We start from the raw sequence: 13,623 nt of genomic DNA, 5'->3' as shown, positions 1-13,623 counted from the left end.
GTATGAAGCACTGAACCTCTCAAGGGTATTATTTGGTGCTGCAAGACCTTATCCAGGTAGATACGGAGAAGGAGTTGGCTATGGGGTGTTACCACCTAGAAAGAGGCAAATATTCCATCTTGTTCAGTAAATATCCAATGTCCAAACAAGAGTTACAGGATTAAAACAAGAACAAAATTTTTATTGTGAAGTCGAAGGCTTTCCTGGCTGGCATCCATAGTTTTTTCTGGGTTTTCCAGTCTATGTGGCCATGTTCTAGAAGAGTTTATCCCTGACATCTCACCTGCATCTGTGGCTGGCATCTTCAGGAATAAACTCTTCCAGAACATGGCCACAGAGACCCCCAAACCCCCCAAAAAAGAAAGTGTGTGAGACAAAGAGGAGAAGATGAAAAGAAGAAAGAAGAGGGTCATGGTAAACATGATCAAGATGACTGAAGAAAAAGAATAAGAGAAGAAACAACTGCAATTCAAACACTAAACATTAAAACGACAGAGACTCAGCCAACTGGCACATGACTTGTTTTATATGTTATATGTAAACAAACAGATAAATATAAGAATGGATGTTTTTATGCTTTTTTAATTAATAAAATTTATTTTTTAAAAACCCCACAAAAAACTAAAGTTTTTATTGGCACGGTACAGACTGCAGAAAAGGGGTGGTCTGCAGCCACCCCTTTTCTTGCCAGGTTGGGGGCAGGCAGCTTCACCAGCAGCCCCTGTGGCCCCAATCCGGTGCTTTTCCAGGCCATGGAGAAGCGACAAAATGCCCCTGGACACCCTGACAGGCGCAACGAAAAGGAGAAAGGGGTCATTCGGCCCCTTTCTCCTTTGCATTGCTGGTGTGACCATGTAGAGGGAAAGCAGCGATGCGCGCACAGAAGGAGCTCCGTTTCAGAGCTCCTTCCCACAACGCTGAAAGGGCACCACAAGACTAGGCCAGAGTATGCCACTCAGTTTAGCCTAGCCAAGAAACGACAGCCTCTCAATGTCTTTTATATCAATGGACAAAACCACTGTACCTCATTCCTATATCTAGAGTCCAACATACTATATATATATATATATATATATATACACACATACTGCTCCCTTTTTTACGTCGGGGATTTGTTCCGGGGCCCCCTGCATAAGCCCCCCACGTATGCTCGAGCACCATTGAAAATAATGGGGCTTGTGTATGGCACGGTGGCATGGCAGAGCAGTGGCACACGCATCATGGGCGCTTGCCCCATTAGTCTTAATGGGATGCGCCACCCCTTGTGCCCTGCATGCTCCTGTGGGCTCCCTCGCAGCTTTCAGCATATGCAGTGTATGGTGCATCTGCGTATGACGTGGGCGCACTGTATGTATATCCAAATGAGGTATGGCAAAAAGGCAGAAAGTAATAGCACATACATAGACAGAAATATCCCAGCTAGCTGGCTCTCACAGACATGGCATTATGGAATATTCTGTATCTAACACTTGATATCTCTTTGCTAGACAAGGAGAATCTCCTGGTCTCAGGTAAAGTTTCCTTGAGTACTAACAATTTAATATTAGGAAATAATTTCCATTCTTGCATCTTCAGGGGCTTGTTGCTGGTACCAGACCAAAGTGGGCAACGGTCAGAAGCTAGCCCTCACCAGACCTTGGCAAGCTTCACCCTTCTGTTACACCTCTCCCTTATTTAAAAAATAAAATTAAAACGTTGCCCACAAATACCCCAACTTTAGGGGCACGTTGATCATATTTTTGGCCTTCATTGGTCCATTTAAGGCCCAGGAGAGGCCTTTTTTTAACAACAGGTAATGAGCCAGAAGCCACTATCTGACTTTAAAAAAGGGCATCTCTTTGGCCTAAAATGACACAGAGTGCCAAAATGTGACTAAAATTTCCACTATTCAAGGATATTTGGGGGGCATTTAAAAAACAAAGATCCCTGGAGGCTGCAGTGTGTAGTAAATATGCTCTCCACCGATATGTAGATATTAGAGAGACCAGATTTAACCTAGGGTCATTTTTGAAGATTATCGCACCTGGAAATCCCACCAGGATAGATGCAGGATTGAAAAGTCAAAACCAGGTGTTATTGCACACAGCTGTGGCCGGGCGAGTGCAACCCATATGCAGCCCGGATCTCAGCAGAGCTTATCCAGCTGTTTTTCAAAAATGGCATGCTTCCATTTTTGAAAAGCCACTGGATAAGTATGGTTGGGGTCCAGGCTGCATACGGGTTGCACTCACCCAGATGCGGCTACGTGGGACAACACCGGTTGTGACTTTTCAATCCCATGTCTATCCCAGTGGGATTTCCGGGTGCGATAATCTCCCATTCTTATTGTGTAATCGCGTGGAGATTATCAGACACATGACACTTATCTCATGATTATCCCATCAATGAAGAGAAATTGTTCCACCACTTCAGTGTTAACAGGTTATCCCATTATTAAGAAATTGAGTTAAATGACAGGACAATTCCTCTTCAATGATGGGATAATCACAGGATAATCATGATGTCATCTGATAATCTTCACGGAAGGATGGGAGCATTGCGCTTTGCTCGCAGAGTGGCTCTCCCAAAAGGTGAAAGCTATCTTGTTGTTATCGAACATGGTTTTCTGCACCTATGTATCTTTCATTTAGCATGCTAAGTTTTGTGATTGACAACCACTAGCAAATTAACACAGGCTTAATCTGCAAGTTTCTGAGAAATCCCATTGGCAGAGAGAAAATGGGTTCATTACAAAAATGCCCTGGGAGCAGGGCATATGTAGCTGGTAGGCTATACTTAGTCCACCCATCTATGAGACCTTGAATTTCTGTCTTTTTTGTGACCTCTTCTTATGGGTGAATAGTCATTTTAGATTGTGGCAGAGGTCAAGGATGGACCTACCACCCAAGCCCTGAGTTAGGGACACATCATATTCCAGGGCTCCATGTTGACCCTAAACACGGAACAGTTTGCTGGAGATACCTAGACTAGAATAAAAGAAGAGATAAACTCAGCCCATGTCCTGTTCTTGTTTTGGGGTCACTCACCTCTGGACATTGCTCTACATCTTGCCCTTGCTGGTATGGACCTCTCATGAGGATGTGTATTAGGAAGAGAAGTCCACCTTTCCTGTGGGGTAAGCACTGGTAAAATGTTGGTAAAACGCCGCTAAAATGTTTAGGAAGCACATGTGTCTGAAAGCCTGCTGTGCTTCCTAAACGTCAAGGAATCATCCCCTTGCTTCCAGTGTCCCTGAATTATTCGGGGAGCAGCAATTTCCTATGAAAGGAAACTTTGCATTCATAGGAAATTCCTGATCCCCAAACTATTCAGGGACGCTGGAGGTGAGGGGACGATTCCCTGATGTTTAGGAAATGCACCAGGCTTTCAGACACACACTGTCACACACACTTCCTAAATGTTTTAGTGGCGCTTTACCAGCACTTATCCCACAGTAAGTGCTGGTATGAAAACATTAACAGACTTTATGGTACCACAGTTTTTGCTGTGGAGATTATCAGATAACAAGAGGGGGGTAATGACAGGAGAAGGATGGGAGTGAAGGGCCATGCTCCCATCCTTATTGCGTCATTGCACAAAGATTATCAGACACATGGCGCTTATCCCATAATTATCCCAACAATGAAGAGGAATTGTCCCATCACTTCAGTATTAATGGGTTATCCCATTAGGAAATGGAGGTAAATGCTGGGAGAATTCCTCTTCGGTAATGGGATAATCACAGGATAATTGTGACGTTGCCTGATAAACTTTGTGGAAGGACAGGAGCATTGTGCTTTGCTCCTGTCCTTCTCCTATCATTACTTCCTGTCTGATAATCTCCTGTGAAAGAACTGCCCACAAATGTTATACAGAACCTGAGCAATGTAGTCAGATGGATTTATTTTCCAAACTCCACACTATTCTTCAAAGAGGTTTTTAATCTTCCACGTTGGCATTTGGAGACCAAAAGATCTGCAGATGTTAAAGGAGATTCCTCGGCACTTGCTTCTTCTCTTACTTCTCTTTCCAGGCTGCGCAAAGTCTCCATCCCAATACCCAGGATGTTCAAGCTTTTCACTCTGAGCATTCTTCTGTGTCTCCTGGTCCCTTCACGGGGAACCACCCCAGGAACCGTGGTGAGAATCAACCAAGAAGCCCTTGAGTATGGTAAGACCAGGATCCTTTTGGGTCACTTACACTAGTGCAAAAATAGGTGTGCACATGATTGCTGTTTCTTAGTGGTTGCTCAAATGCAATCCTAATGATCTCTGCCCCTCATACACTTTTGACTCAGTGGATGAGGAGCTACTTTGTTAAAATATTCCTATCCTATCCTGTATCCAAGGATCTTAGGATGACCTAAAATAACATCAGTTTTAACATCAGTAAGAGCAACGTGAATGGCCTAAAACCACCCAACAAGTTGAAACTAACTGTCTAAAACCAGTTAAAAGAGGTTAGGGCCATTTAAAGCCATGGAGAATTGTAGAAGAAGGCTAGGACTTAGAAGGGAAGCCATGAAGGAACTGGACAAGATCTGGAAATATAAGATATATCATTGAATACTAAAGTTAGGATTGTCCATGCCACTGTATCTCCCATTTCTAGGTATGGTTATGAGAGTTGGACAGTGAAGAAAGGTGATAGAAAGAAAATCAATTTATTTGAGATGTGGTGCTGGAGGTTCTCCTGTGGACTCCTAAAAAGACCAATAAATGGGTCCTAGAACAGATCAAGCCTGAACTCTCCCTAGAAGCCAAGATGACAAAACTGAGGCTATTATACTTTAGCCATATTATGAGAAGACATAACTCACTACGGAGATTATAGCATGTGTCTTATTGCCTGATCCGGGCATGAGCTGGGCATGGGCTTATCGCACGCCTCTGTGCCCAACTCAGCCACACTATGTACCAGATCTGAATTCCTGGCATACTTTTTGAAGAATGATACTTTCCCGTTCTTCGAAAAGTACTCCAGGAATCCGGACCAGGTATGCGATGCAGCCAGGTTGGTCATGGAGGCGTACAATAAGATCTGTTTAAGCCTGTGCCCAGCCCATGTCTGGATTGGGCGAAAAGAAGCGTGCAATAATCTCCTAGAAAAGATTATAATGATCAGTAATGTAGAAGGCAATAGGGAAAGAGGAAGGCCACATGACAGATGGATGAACTCAGCCAAGGAAGCCATAGCTCTGAGTTTGCAAGACCTGAGCAGGGTGGTTGATGGCAGGGTGACTTGGAGGTCTCTCATTCATGGGGTCACCATAAATTGAATTAAATTAATGAGCCCCATATGCTTCAGCAAAAAGGCAAATGCTTTTTTGCTGGTGCTGGAATGATACTAGTGTCAGGGCCAACTGAGCTTCTTACATGATACTAGTGTTAGAGCCAATTCAGCTTCCACATCCAGGGTACCACAGCTGAGAAGGACCTTCTCCCACATCTTTCCACCATGTATTGCCACCATGAATGGGATCGAGGGGAACCCCTGAACAGACCTCAGGCCTCTTGCAGGTTATATCAAGGAGGCACTCTTGTCTCCTGTGTTCCCACTAAGTATACCTGGGAGGTTGGTGGGTCAGAGAGAAGAGCTTCCCCAGAAGATCTCATGAAAAAGATAGACTCAAATGCGAGAATACAGTTCTTCAGATAACCTGGATTTGAATTGTAAAGGACAGCCAACCCAGTCTTTTATGTCACAAGCTGTGGAGGATTCTGCCGCAATGACATTCCTCTTCTCTCCACAGTATGCCAACAAGGGAAACCGTCCCTGCTGCGGGGCCTAGAAGTCATCAAGATCCCAGGTTTCAGCCGTGGGCAGATTTTTGGATCACTTTTGAATATTGTGGGGTGAGTCACAGACTGCTCAGAGTACGAGGGAATGTAATCCAGAAGGTGAAGTTGAAGGCTTTCATGGCTGGCATCCATAGTTTCTTGTGGGTTTTTTGGGCTATGTGGCCATGTTCAAGGGTTTATTCCTGACGTTTCACCTGCATCTGAGGCTGGCATCTTCAGAGAAATCCACAAACACTTGGGCAACTTCAACAGGAAAGAGGAAACCCTTAAAGTGACCAAACTTTGGCTACCGGTCCTGAAAAACAGCAAAATCAGGACTCAGCCAATGCAAATGCAAAACCACCCAGAGTCAGGGGTTTTCCCGGAAGACAATGATCACTCATTAAACAGACACAAATCCTCTTTGCATATCCTCCCACTCTGCGGCCTTGTCATCAACAACAGAACAATACACAGAAATTAACATAGAAATCGTATCGTTTTTGTGGGTTTTTCGGGCTCTGTGGCCATGTTCTAGAAGAGTTTATTCCTGGCATTTTGCCAGCATCTGTGGCATCTGGCATCTTCAGAGAATGCTGGCATGGAAGAGAGCTGGATATATGTGACTCTGGGTAGGGAGGAATTTCCGTGTTAATCTGTGGATTGTTCTGTTGCTGATGGCAGGGCCTTGCCCTGGCGGGGGGGGGGGGGAGAATATGCAAAAAGGATTAGTGTCTGCTAACTGGTGATCATTATCTGCTGGGAAAGACCCTGACCCTTGATGGTTTCGCATTTGCATTTGCTGAGTCCTAATTTTGCTATTTTTATGGCCCTTTCTCTGAGGAGGAAGCTTCCACACATGAGAGTCAGTATCAGGGCCTCTCCTAGCATGTATAGGTGACGCTCTTTTGTCTATCGACTTTCCTATTTCTGATGGATTTCTTGCAACAATCAACATAAGTTTGACTTTTTAATATTATCAGAGCATCCTGAATATTTCTATCCTGTTTTATACCAGAAGCTTATGTTGCACCGGGGTTCACTGCTTAATACAGTCGGCCCTTCACACTTGCAGCTTTGATATTTACAGATTTGATTATTATGTTGCTTCTAGGAATTTTTAGGTCTAGGAATTTCCAGCAAATGCAAATGCGAAAGCATCCTTCCTCGTGGCTCTATGGTCAATATCCACCAGAGGCTGACCATTTAGTCATGCTGGAGGACCAAGAGATTCCTGGAAAGAACACTTCTATAGGCATTGGAACAAACTTCTTCGGAGTGTAGTGGATTCTCCTTACTTGGAGGTCTTCAAACAGAGGCTGGATGGCCATCTGTTGGGGATGCTTTGATTTGGATTTCCTGCATGGCAGAATGGGGTTGCACTGGATGGCCCTTGCGGTCTCTTCCATCTCTATGATTCTATGATTCTATGATTTTTGGGTCTTCCAGTAGAACTCTATGGTCAATGTCTGCTGGATGTTGACCTAGAGATTCGTAGAGAGGTGTTCTCTTAGGTTAAAAAAGTGGTCTTTATTTGCAATTTTCTCACTTTCACAGAGGTCCTGGATCCCTAACCCCAGAAAATGTGGAGGGCCCCCTATATATAAATACTGATATTTCCTTTACAATAATGGAACAAATAACCAAATATTGACTGTTGATTTCAGTTCCTCTGAAGAAGTGGATTGAAATCCATGGATGTGTATGCTAAAATAATCCTGTTAGTCTTAAAAGTGCCCTTATATCCCCAACACCACTTTCCTGTTAAGAAATTGCCAGCTTTAAAGGATAAACTGAATGGAGGTGTTTTCCCAAAAAACTGCTTTATGAAGTTCTTGAGCAACGCGAACATGAACGATGCAATAATTTGTGGTTATGGCTATTAGTAACCCAAGTAGCAGCATTTTGTTGAATATGTAATGGCAGAACAATGTTTTTTTTTTGTTTTTCAATCATTACACCTTGGATGATTTGTGTTTTAGTTAGTTATTGTTTAGTGTTTTAGCTTAGTGTCTTAGTATGGTGTGTTAGCTTTAGTGTTGCTTAGTGTTAGGTTTTAGTTCTAGTTATATATACACACATATTATTACATATAGCATGGCCCCTGTATCCATGAACTGGTATCTCTGGTTTCCCTTACCCATCTCTTATCTCTAAGGCATTTTCTAGGTCCACTTTTTTTCTAGGTATATTTCTGGCAGATGTTGACCATAGAGTCATGCTGGAGGACCTAGAAATGCCTAGATAGGTGTCTTCTCTAGGACTCTCTAGGTCCTCCAACTCAACTCTATGATCAGCTTCTACCAGAAGTTGTTCATTTCAATAGGGTTCACTATTATCCGCCTGGGAATGTATCCCCTATGGATACAGAGGCCATACTCTATGTATATGTACCTTTTTTATCTTTTCCTTTTATGTCGTCATCTGTTGTGTTTTTTATTTTTTAAAAAATATATTTATTATTTATGCACTGAAATGTACTGTTTTTGTTAAAAACTTAATGAAAAGTAAAATAAAGTAAAATATTGTTGTTTACCTGACCTGCCTTTCTTGATTTCCACAGAATCAATATTCTGAATGTCCAGCTGCCTCATCTCTCTGTAAAACTGATACCAAAGACAGGAGTCCAGCTTTCCCTTAGCTCCCAGTTCCACCTGAGAGCAAACCTGTGAGTGAACTGCCTGGAGAAGTTACTTATTTGGACAACCAGACTCCCCTATCCATCATGGGAGTTGTCCTATATATGTATATGAGAGTAAGGTTAGCAAGCTTTAATTGGGAAGCACTATCAAATCGGTTCAGGGCTTCCTCACTTGCCAAACCCTCTGCCAGCGAACCTTCTTTCTATAAAGGCCTTTTATACCTACCTGACCACCTCCTTATTCGTCTTACCCTCTGCTTAGCTATAAGGAGGCAACTATTTGAGAGTCAGGGACTGCATTAGCCTCCCAGGAAACCTTGGGCTGCATCTACAATTAATGCAGTTTGACACCACTTGAACTGTCATGGATGCATCCTACAGAATCCTGGGGTTTTGTAATTTGTTGTAGCACCACAGCTTTCTGACAGAGAAGGCTAAATATCACACTCCCTTCTCCCAATCTATACAGTCCCTTCGTTGTTTGATTGTACCTGTGAGTATCATTTAGGTTTGAATAAAAGGTTTGTTTAAACATGTTGAATTGCTCATTCTTTTTCTGGTCTGGGACCCCAACGCTATTCTATTCGTGTTATTTTAGCCTCTGGTTAACAAGAAGAATTTTGTTAACAAACACAGTCTGTTAGAGAAGGTGAACAAAACAACACAGGATTGTTGCCTTCCTTTTTACAGCTTGATTGCTCCCTTGGAACTGAAGCTGGGATCCTCTATCAATCTTGATGTCCGGGTTTTGCGCAGTTCTGGCGGCTTCCCCATTCTGAGCATCACTGCCTGCAAGTCCCTTCTGGGAGATGTCCAAATCATTCTTGGTGGAAACAAGTAGGTGCCAGTTCTATCCCTGGTTTTAAATTAAATCCACCACTGGTTCTATGGATGGACTGCTCAAAAGTCAAATAAATGGGTCCAGGAGCAAATATAACCTGAATTCTCCAACCAAGAGTATGTACTTTGGGCATATCATGAGATATCATGGCTCATTAGAAAATATGGTAATGCTCAGTAAAATGGGAGGCAGCAGAAAAAGAGGGAGAGTGCATTATAGGTGGATGAATGCCACCAAGGAAGCCCCAAATGTTCTGCATTTTCTAGACCTGAGCAGGGCTTTTGATGACTGGGGCTCCTGGAAATCTCTGAAGAACAGTGTTTCCATAATTCAAAGTTATCTGAAGGCAATGAACCACAAAGAGGCTCATTGCTGTTCAAGAGAAGGGTGGATTCAAACAAAAATCAACTAAGGAGTGATACCTTTATTGGTCACCTGAAATGAACAATATACTTGTTGCAAGCTTTCGAAGCTCCACTGGCTTCTTCATCAGGCAAGATGTTACAAAGCAAACAGGAGAAAAACTGGAGATGTTAGTAGGATGACTGCATGTTGTTGTTTCCGTCCTTACTTAAGGTGGTATGAGGAGGGTACATTTTGCTTTTTCGTCCTCCTTCTGGCCATGGGGAATTGGAGTTTAACAAAGTCCAGGACTAGTTTTTTTGTGGGTTTTGGGGGATCTGTGGCCATGTTCTAGAAGAGTTTCTTCCTGGCGTTTCGCCAGCATCTGTGGCTGGCAGTCCAGGAAAGTTAAAGTCCATTTGCATCTCAACAGGACTCTTCTCTTGCAATCCAATATGTCTCCATTCCTGTGAAGCCAGAGGACAATGGCTTTTTCAAGAAGCCTCCATGTTTTTGCATCAGGAGTAATTTGGTTGGCTTGTGGAGGTAAAAAACCAACCAACCAATCAAGTCCAAATTTCAGAAGAAGAAAAATTGTTTTACCTTGGTTGAAGGTTTCAGTCCACTGGCTTGTTCTTTAGGGTTCCCCTGTTGAAGCTACAGTGTGATATCTCACAATCCAGAAAATACGCAGGAGTAGCTGCGTTGGCCATTTAGCAAATTCAAACAAAAATCCAGCAACAGTGATGCCTCTCTTGGCCCAGAGAAGGTTGGGGTAGATAACTCTGCAGCTTAGTTCTTCTCCATGATGTCCATAAAAATTAAGTGAGTAAGTATTGGGTTGTTGTTGTTTTTAAAGTTTTCACTGATGTTTCTTTTTTGTCTCATGCCTTCCTCAGTTTGCTGGGCATCCTGAAACCTATTCAGGACCACATCCGTGCCGTCTTGGTAGACAAGGTAAAGTGTCCAGAAACGTTTAATTTCCTATAGAAGATGCTCTTGTCTTTTCTGCTTGGAAAAATCTTTATTCTTGACAAGTGGGTACAAAACATACTTTTTTGCCCCCCAAATCCCCTGCCAGCCTTGGAATTGCTCTGAATCTTCATCAATTTTCTTGAAAAGGAAAAGTAGTGTGGTCTTTCATGCTTTTTTTTTTTTTTGCTTGAAAACTGACACACAAATGAGTGAAAACCGTCCTATCACGCCCACCCAACCTCCAGTTTTGTCATATGGCAGCCATAATGTTAACTGGAACTGTATCTGCACTGCAGAATTAACACAATGTGAAGTCAAAGGCTTTCATGGCCAGCACACATAGTTTTTTTGTGGGTTTTTTGGGCTATGTGGCCATGTTCTGGAAGAGTTTGTTCTCTGAAGATGCCCTTTATGGGACCCGCACCAGGAGACACCAACCTCAGTGATGCTACTGCATTGTAAGAGTCCACTTATGTAAGTCATTGCAGGATGGGACTTCTGGCTGCTGGAGTTCTGCTGCCAAAATCTTTGCAGGCCGAGGCCCAAGTTGCCAGAGTCTTGGAAGGATCAGGGCTAAGCCAAGAGACACAGCTGGTTCTACTCATGCAGGTCAGCTGGAGCAACTGGAAGTACAGCTATTTAAGGCCTGCATTGGCCTCTCAACTCTTGCCACAGCAATACAGTTTGTGGTGCTCTGGTTGCATTTTGCCTTGTGTGGCTAGCCTTGCTGTGTTTAGATGTTAGTCAGTTTCCTGGACTTGCCACTGGTCCCTTTGGCTGTCTAAGAGGGTACAGACTGGCATCTTTGGCTGGCTTGCAATTGAGATGTGGTGTCTACATGATGATGACAATGCACACCTTGACTCTGCCCCCAGGCTGGCATGACACTGTGTGTAGCATTACATGGTGTGTGGTGTCACAGCACTTCTCTGGCACTGTGTCTACATGATGTAGCACCGAAAAGCTGTGACACCCATAGCTATGGTGCCCTTTCTGCAGCTGTGGAAAGGTGAGATTGGGCTGCAGTGTGCAGTTGCCACATGCCCAAACTGGCTCTAAATGGGGCAGCTGCAGTCCACCCTTTAGAAGCAGCGTGTAAAGCCTTTTAGCTGATCATCCACAGTCTTGGCACTGGCAGTCTGCCTTGGAATCCAGGCCGCCCATGCCTCGGACCTTGATGTGCACGGAGGCATTTTCACCAGTGTGTTGCTGCCCAGGGTGTCAACAGCCATGGGGGGGGGCATACTTCTGGTTGGGGCTTCCAGGGGCAGGGGCAAAAGGGTGCCATGATCCACCAAACTGCTGTGGGGTGGGTTGGGGTGCTTGGCCTCCCTGGGCCACTGCCACTTTGTAACAAGAAGGAGAATGAGGCCTTGGAGAGGTTTTTTTTAAATTAATGTTTATTGATTAAAAAGACATACAGCAGAAAACATACAACATAAACAAATACATACAGACCTATTCAAACTCACATCTATAAACTTGATACATAGATTAATATCTAAAAAAAGACATACACATCAAAATCAGTAACAAAAGCAATAAAACTATACAACCCAATCTCTCACACATCTTACATTAACACATACCAATCCTTTACTTATCTATTTTCCATTCTATCCATTCCTTCCTCCAATCTTTCACCTTCTCGTTACCTTTCCTTACCAACTTCAAACATATATTTTCCTTCTCTTGAGACTTCTTATGATTAAACTTTACCTCTTTATTCCTACTTTCTTTCTGTCTGTCTTCCATCAGAGAGGTATTTATTTTTTAAAAAAGAGGAAGCAAGTTCCTGATCGCTTTGGACTAATCTGCTCCACGGGCAAAAGTCCACATGGACTGCTGCCCGTCTTGCCTCGGTACCAATCCTGGAGCCAACCCATGACCTTTTCCTCGACAGAGACATCAGATAGATTGCCTTCACTACCTGGCTGTTCCTGCAGAGTTTCTGGGTCTGCTGCTGCCACCTTTCAAAGCCAGGACAGATCCTGACAGTGCCAGCATTTAATATCCAGACCAGTTCCTCACCAGAACAGGGAACTTTTCCCCTTCTTCTCCCTTGGCAGCATCTTCTCTGCTGGTGTGCCCATCAGCTCTGAGCCAAGCAAGATGCCCAGCATGTGGCCTGGGCACCTCATCAGACTTTAAAAGCAAGCAGTGATGAACTTCTGGCCACTGCACTTTCAAGGGAAGAGGGAAGGACATCACAGTTCAGGTCTGGGAAGTGACCTGGACGTTTAAGTGATGGCACACTCTGGAGAAAGCTCTGGATTGTAAACCCCCCATAATAATGCAAGGTACCCCAAATCTGGGGCAGATAGAGCCAGGCATCACACGGCCTTATCACCCCAGTTTCAGGGGAAAGGGTGGGTTTTTAGACGTTTTTGTAAGTAGCATAGACAAAGGAGTTTATCACGCTGGGACTAGTTTCGGCTTTAAAGAGAGATTAAAGCGCATTTAAAGCATCCCACAAGTAAAGAGAAAATGGCAAGTAATTACACAAATGATTATCACAAGCAATTGCGCAGATAAAGTATATCAGAAATGCATCGTCGCTGAAATCCTGAAAGTAAAAAGGTTAACGTTAATGCTTTTTTGTGACCACTTGAATGACAGATTTTGTGCGACGTCATGTGAAATCATTTTGTGTAATTACGGGATTTTTCTGGGATATTCACAGGATAAACTCCTGATCTCCTTCCTGTGATAAACTCCACACTCTTTGTATTGTATTTGTATTTGTGTAAATTTACAGCGCTATATAAATAAAGGATAATAATAATAATAATAATAATAATAATAATAATAATAATAATAATAATAATAATAATAATAATAATAATAATAATAATAATATTGTAGAAGAAGATCCCCTTTGGACTTAAATGACCCAAGGAGAACTTTGCAAAAATGCCCCCAACAGCCACAGTTAATCTTTGGGGGGAAACATTATTGTTGTTGTTGTTATTATTACTATTATTATTATTTGCAGCCAGCTAGCCTCTGACAGTTGCCGACCTTGATTAAGTCTGACCATTGCCCCATGACTGCATTGCCCCTCC

The 13,623-nt window shown here is 43.1% G+C and overlaps 1 protein-coding gene across 1 annotated transcript in view; it reads left to right on the top strand.

Moving 5' to 3' along the window:
* The first annotated feature begins 3,674 nt into the window (after nucleotides 1–3,674).
* The window catches only part of BPIFB2 (BPI fold containing family B member 2), a 21,653-nt gene continuing 11,704 nt past the window's right edge, over nucleotides 3,675–13,623 (top strand). The window contains exons 1-6 of the mRNA XM_042462389.1: nucleotides 3,675–3,706; nucleotides 4,013–4,149; nucleotides 5,732–5,834; nucleotides 9,091–9,237; nucleotides 10,483–10,540; nucleotides 11,093–11,167. Coding sequence (XP_042318323.1) covers nucleotides 3,675–3,706; nucleotides 4,013–4,149; nucleotides 5,732–5,834; nucleotides 9,091–9,237; nucleotides 10,483–10,540; nucleotides 11,093–11,167 — 552 coding nt within the window. The remainder of the gene's footprint in view (nucleotides 3,707–4,012; nucleotides 4,150–5,731; nucleotides 5,835–9,090; nucleotides 9,238–10,482; nucleotides 10,541–11,092; nucleotides 11,168–13,623) is intronic.

Source organism: Sceloporus undulatus, chromosome 4 (genome assembly GCF_019175285.1).
Source record: "Sceloporus undulatus isolate JIND9_A2432 ecotype Alabama chromosome 4, SceUnd_v1.1, whole genome shotgun sequence".
NCBI lineage: Eukaryota > Metazoa > Chordata > Lepidosauria > Squamata > Phrynosomatidae > Sceloporus > Sceloporus undulatus.
Note: the sequence above shows the minus strand (reverse complement) of the source record. Positions and strands in the feature narration are given on the sequence as shown.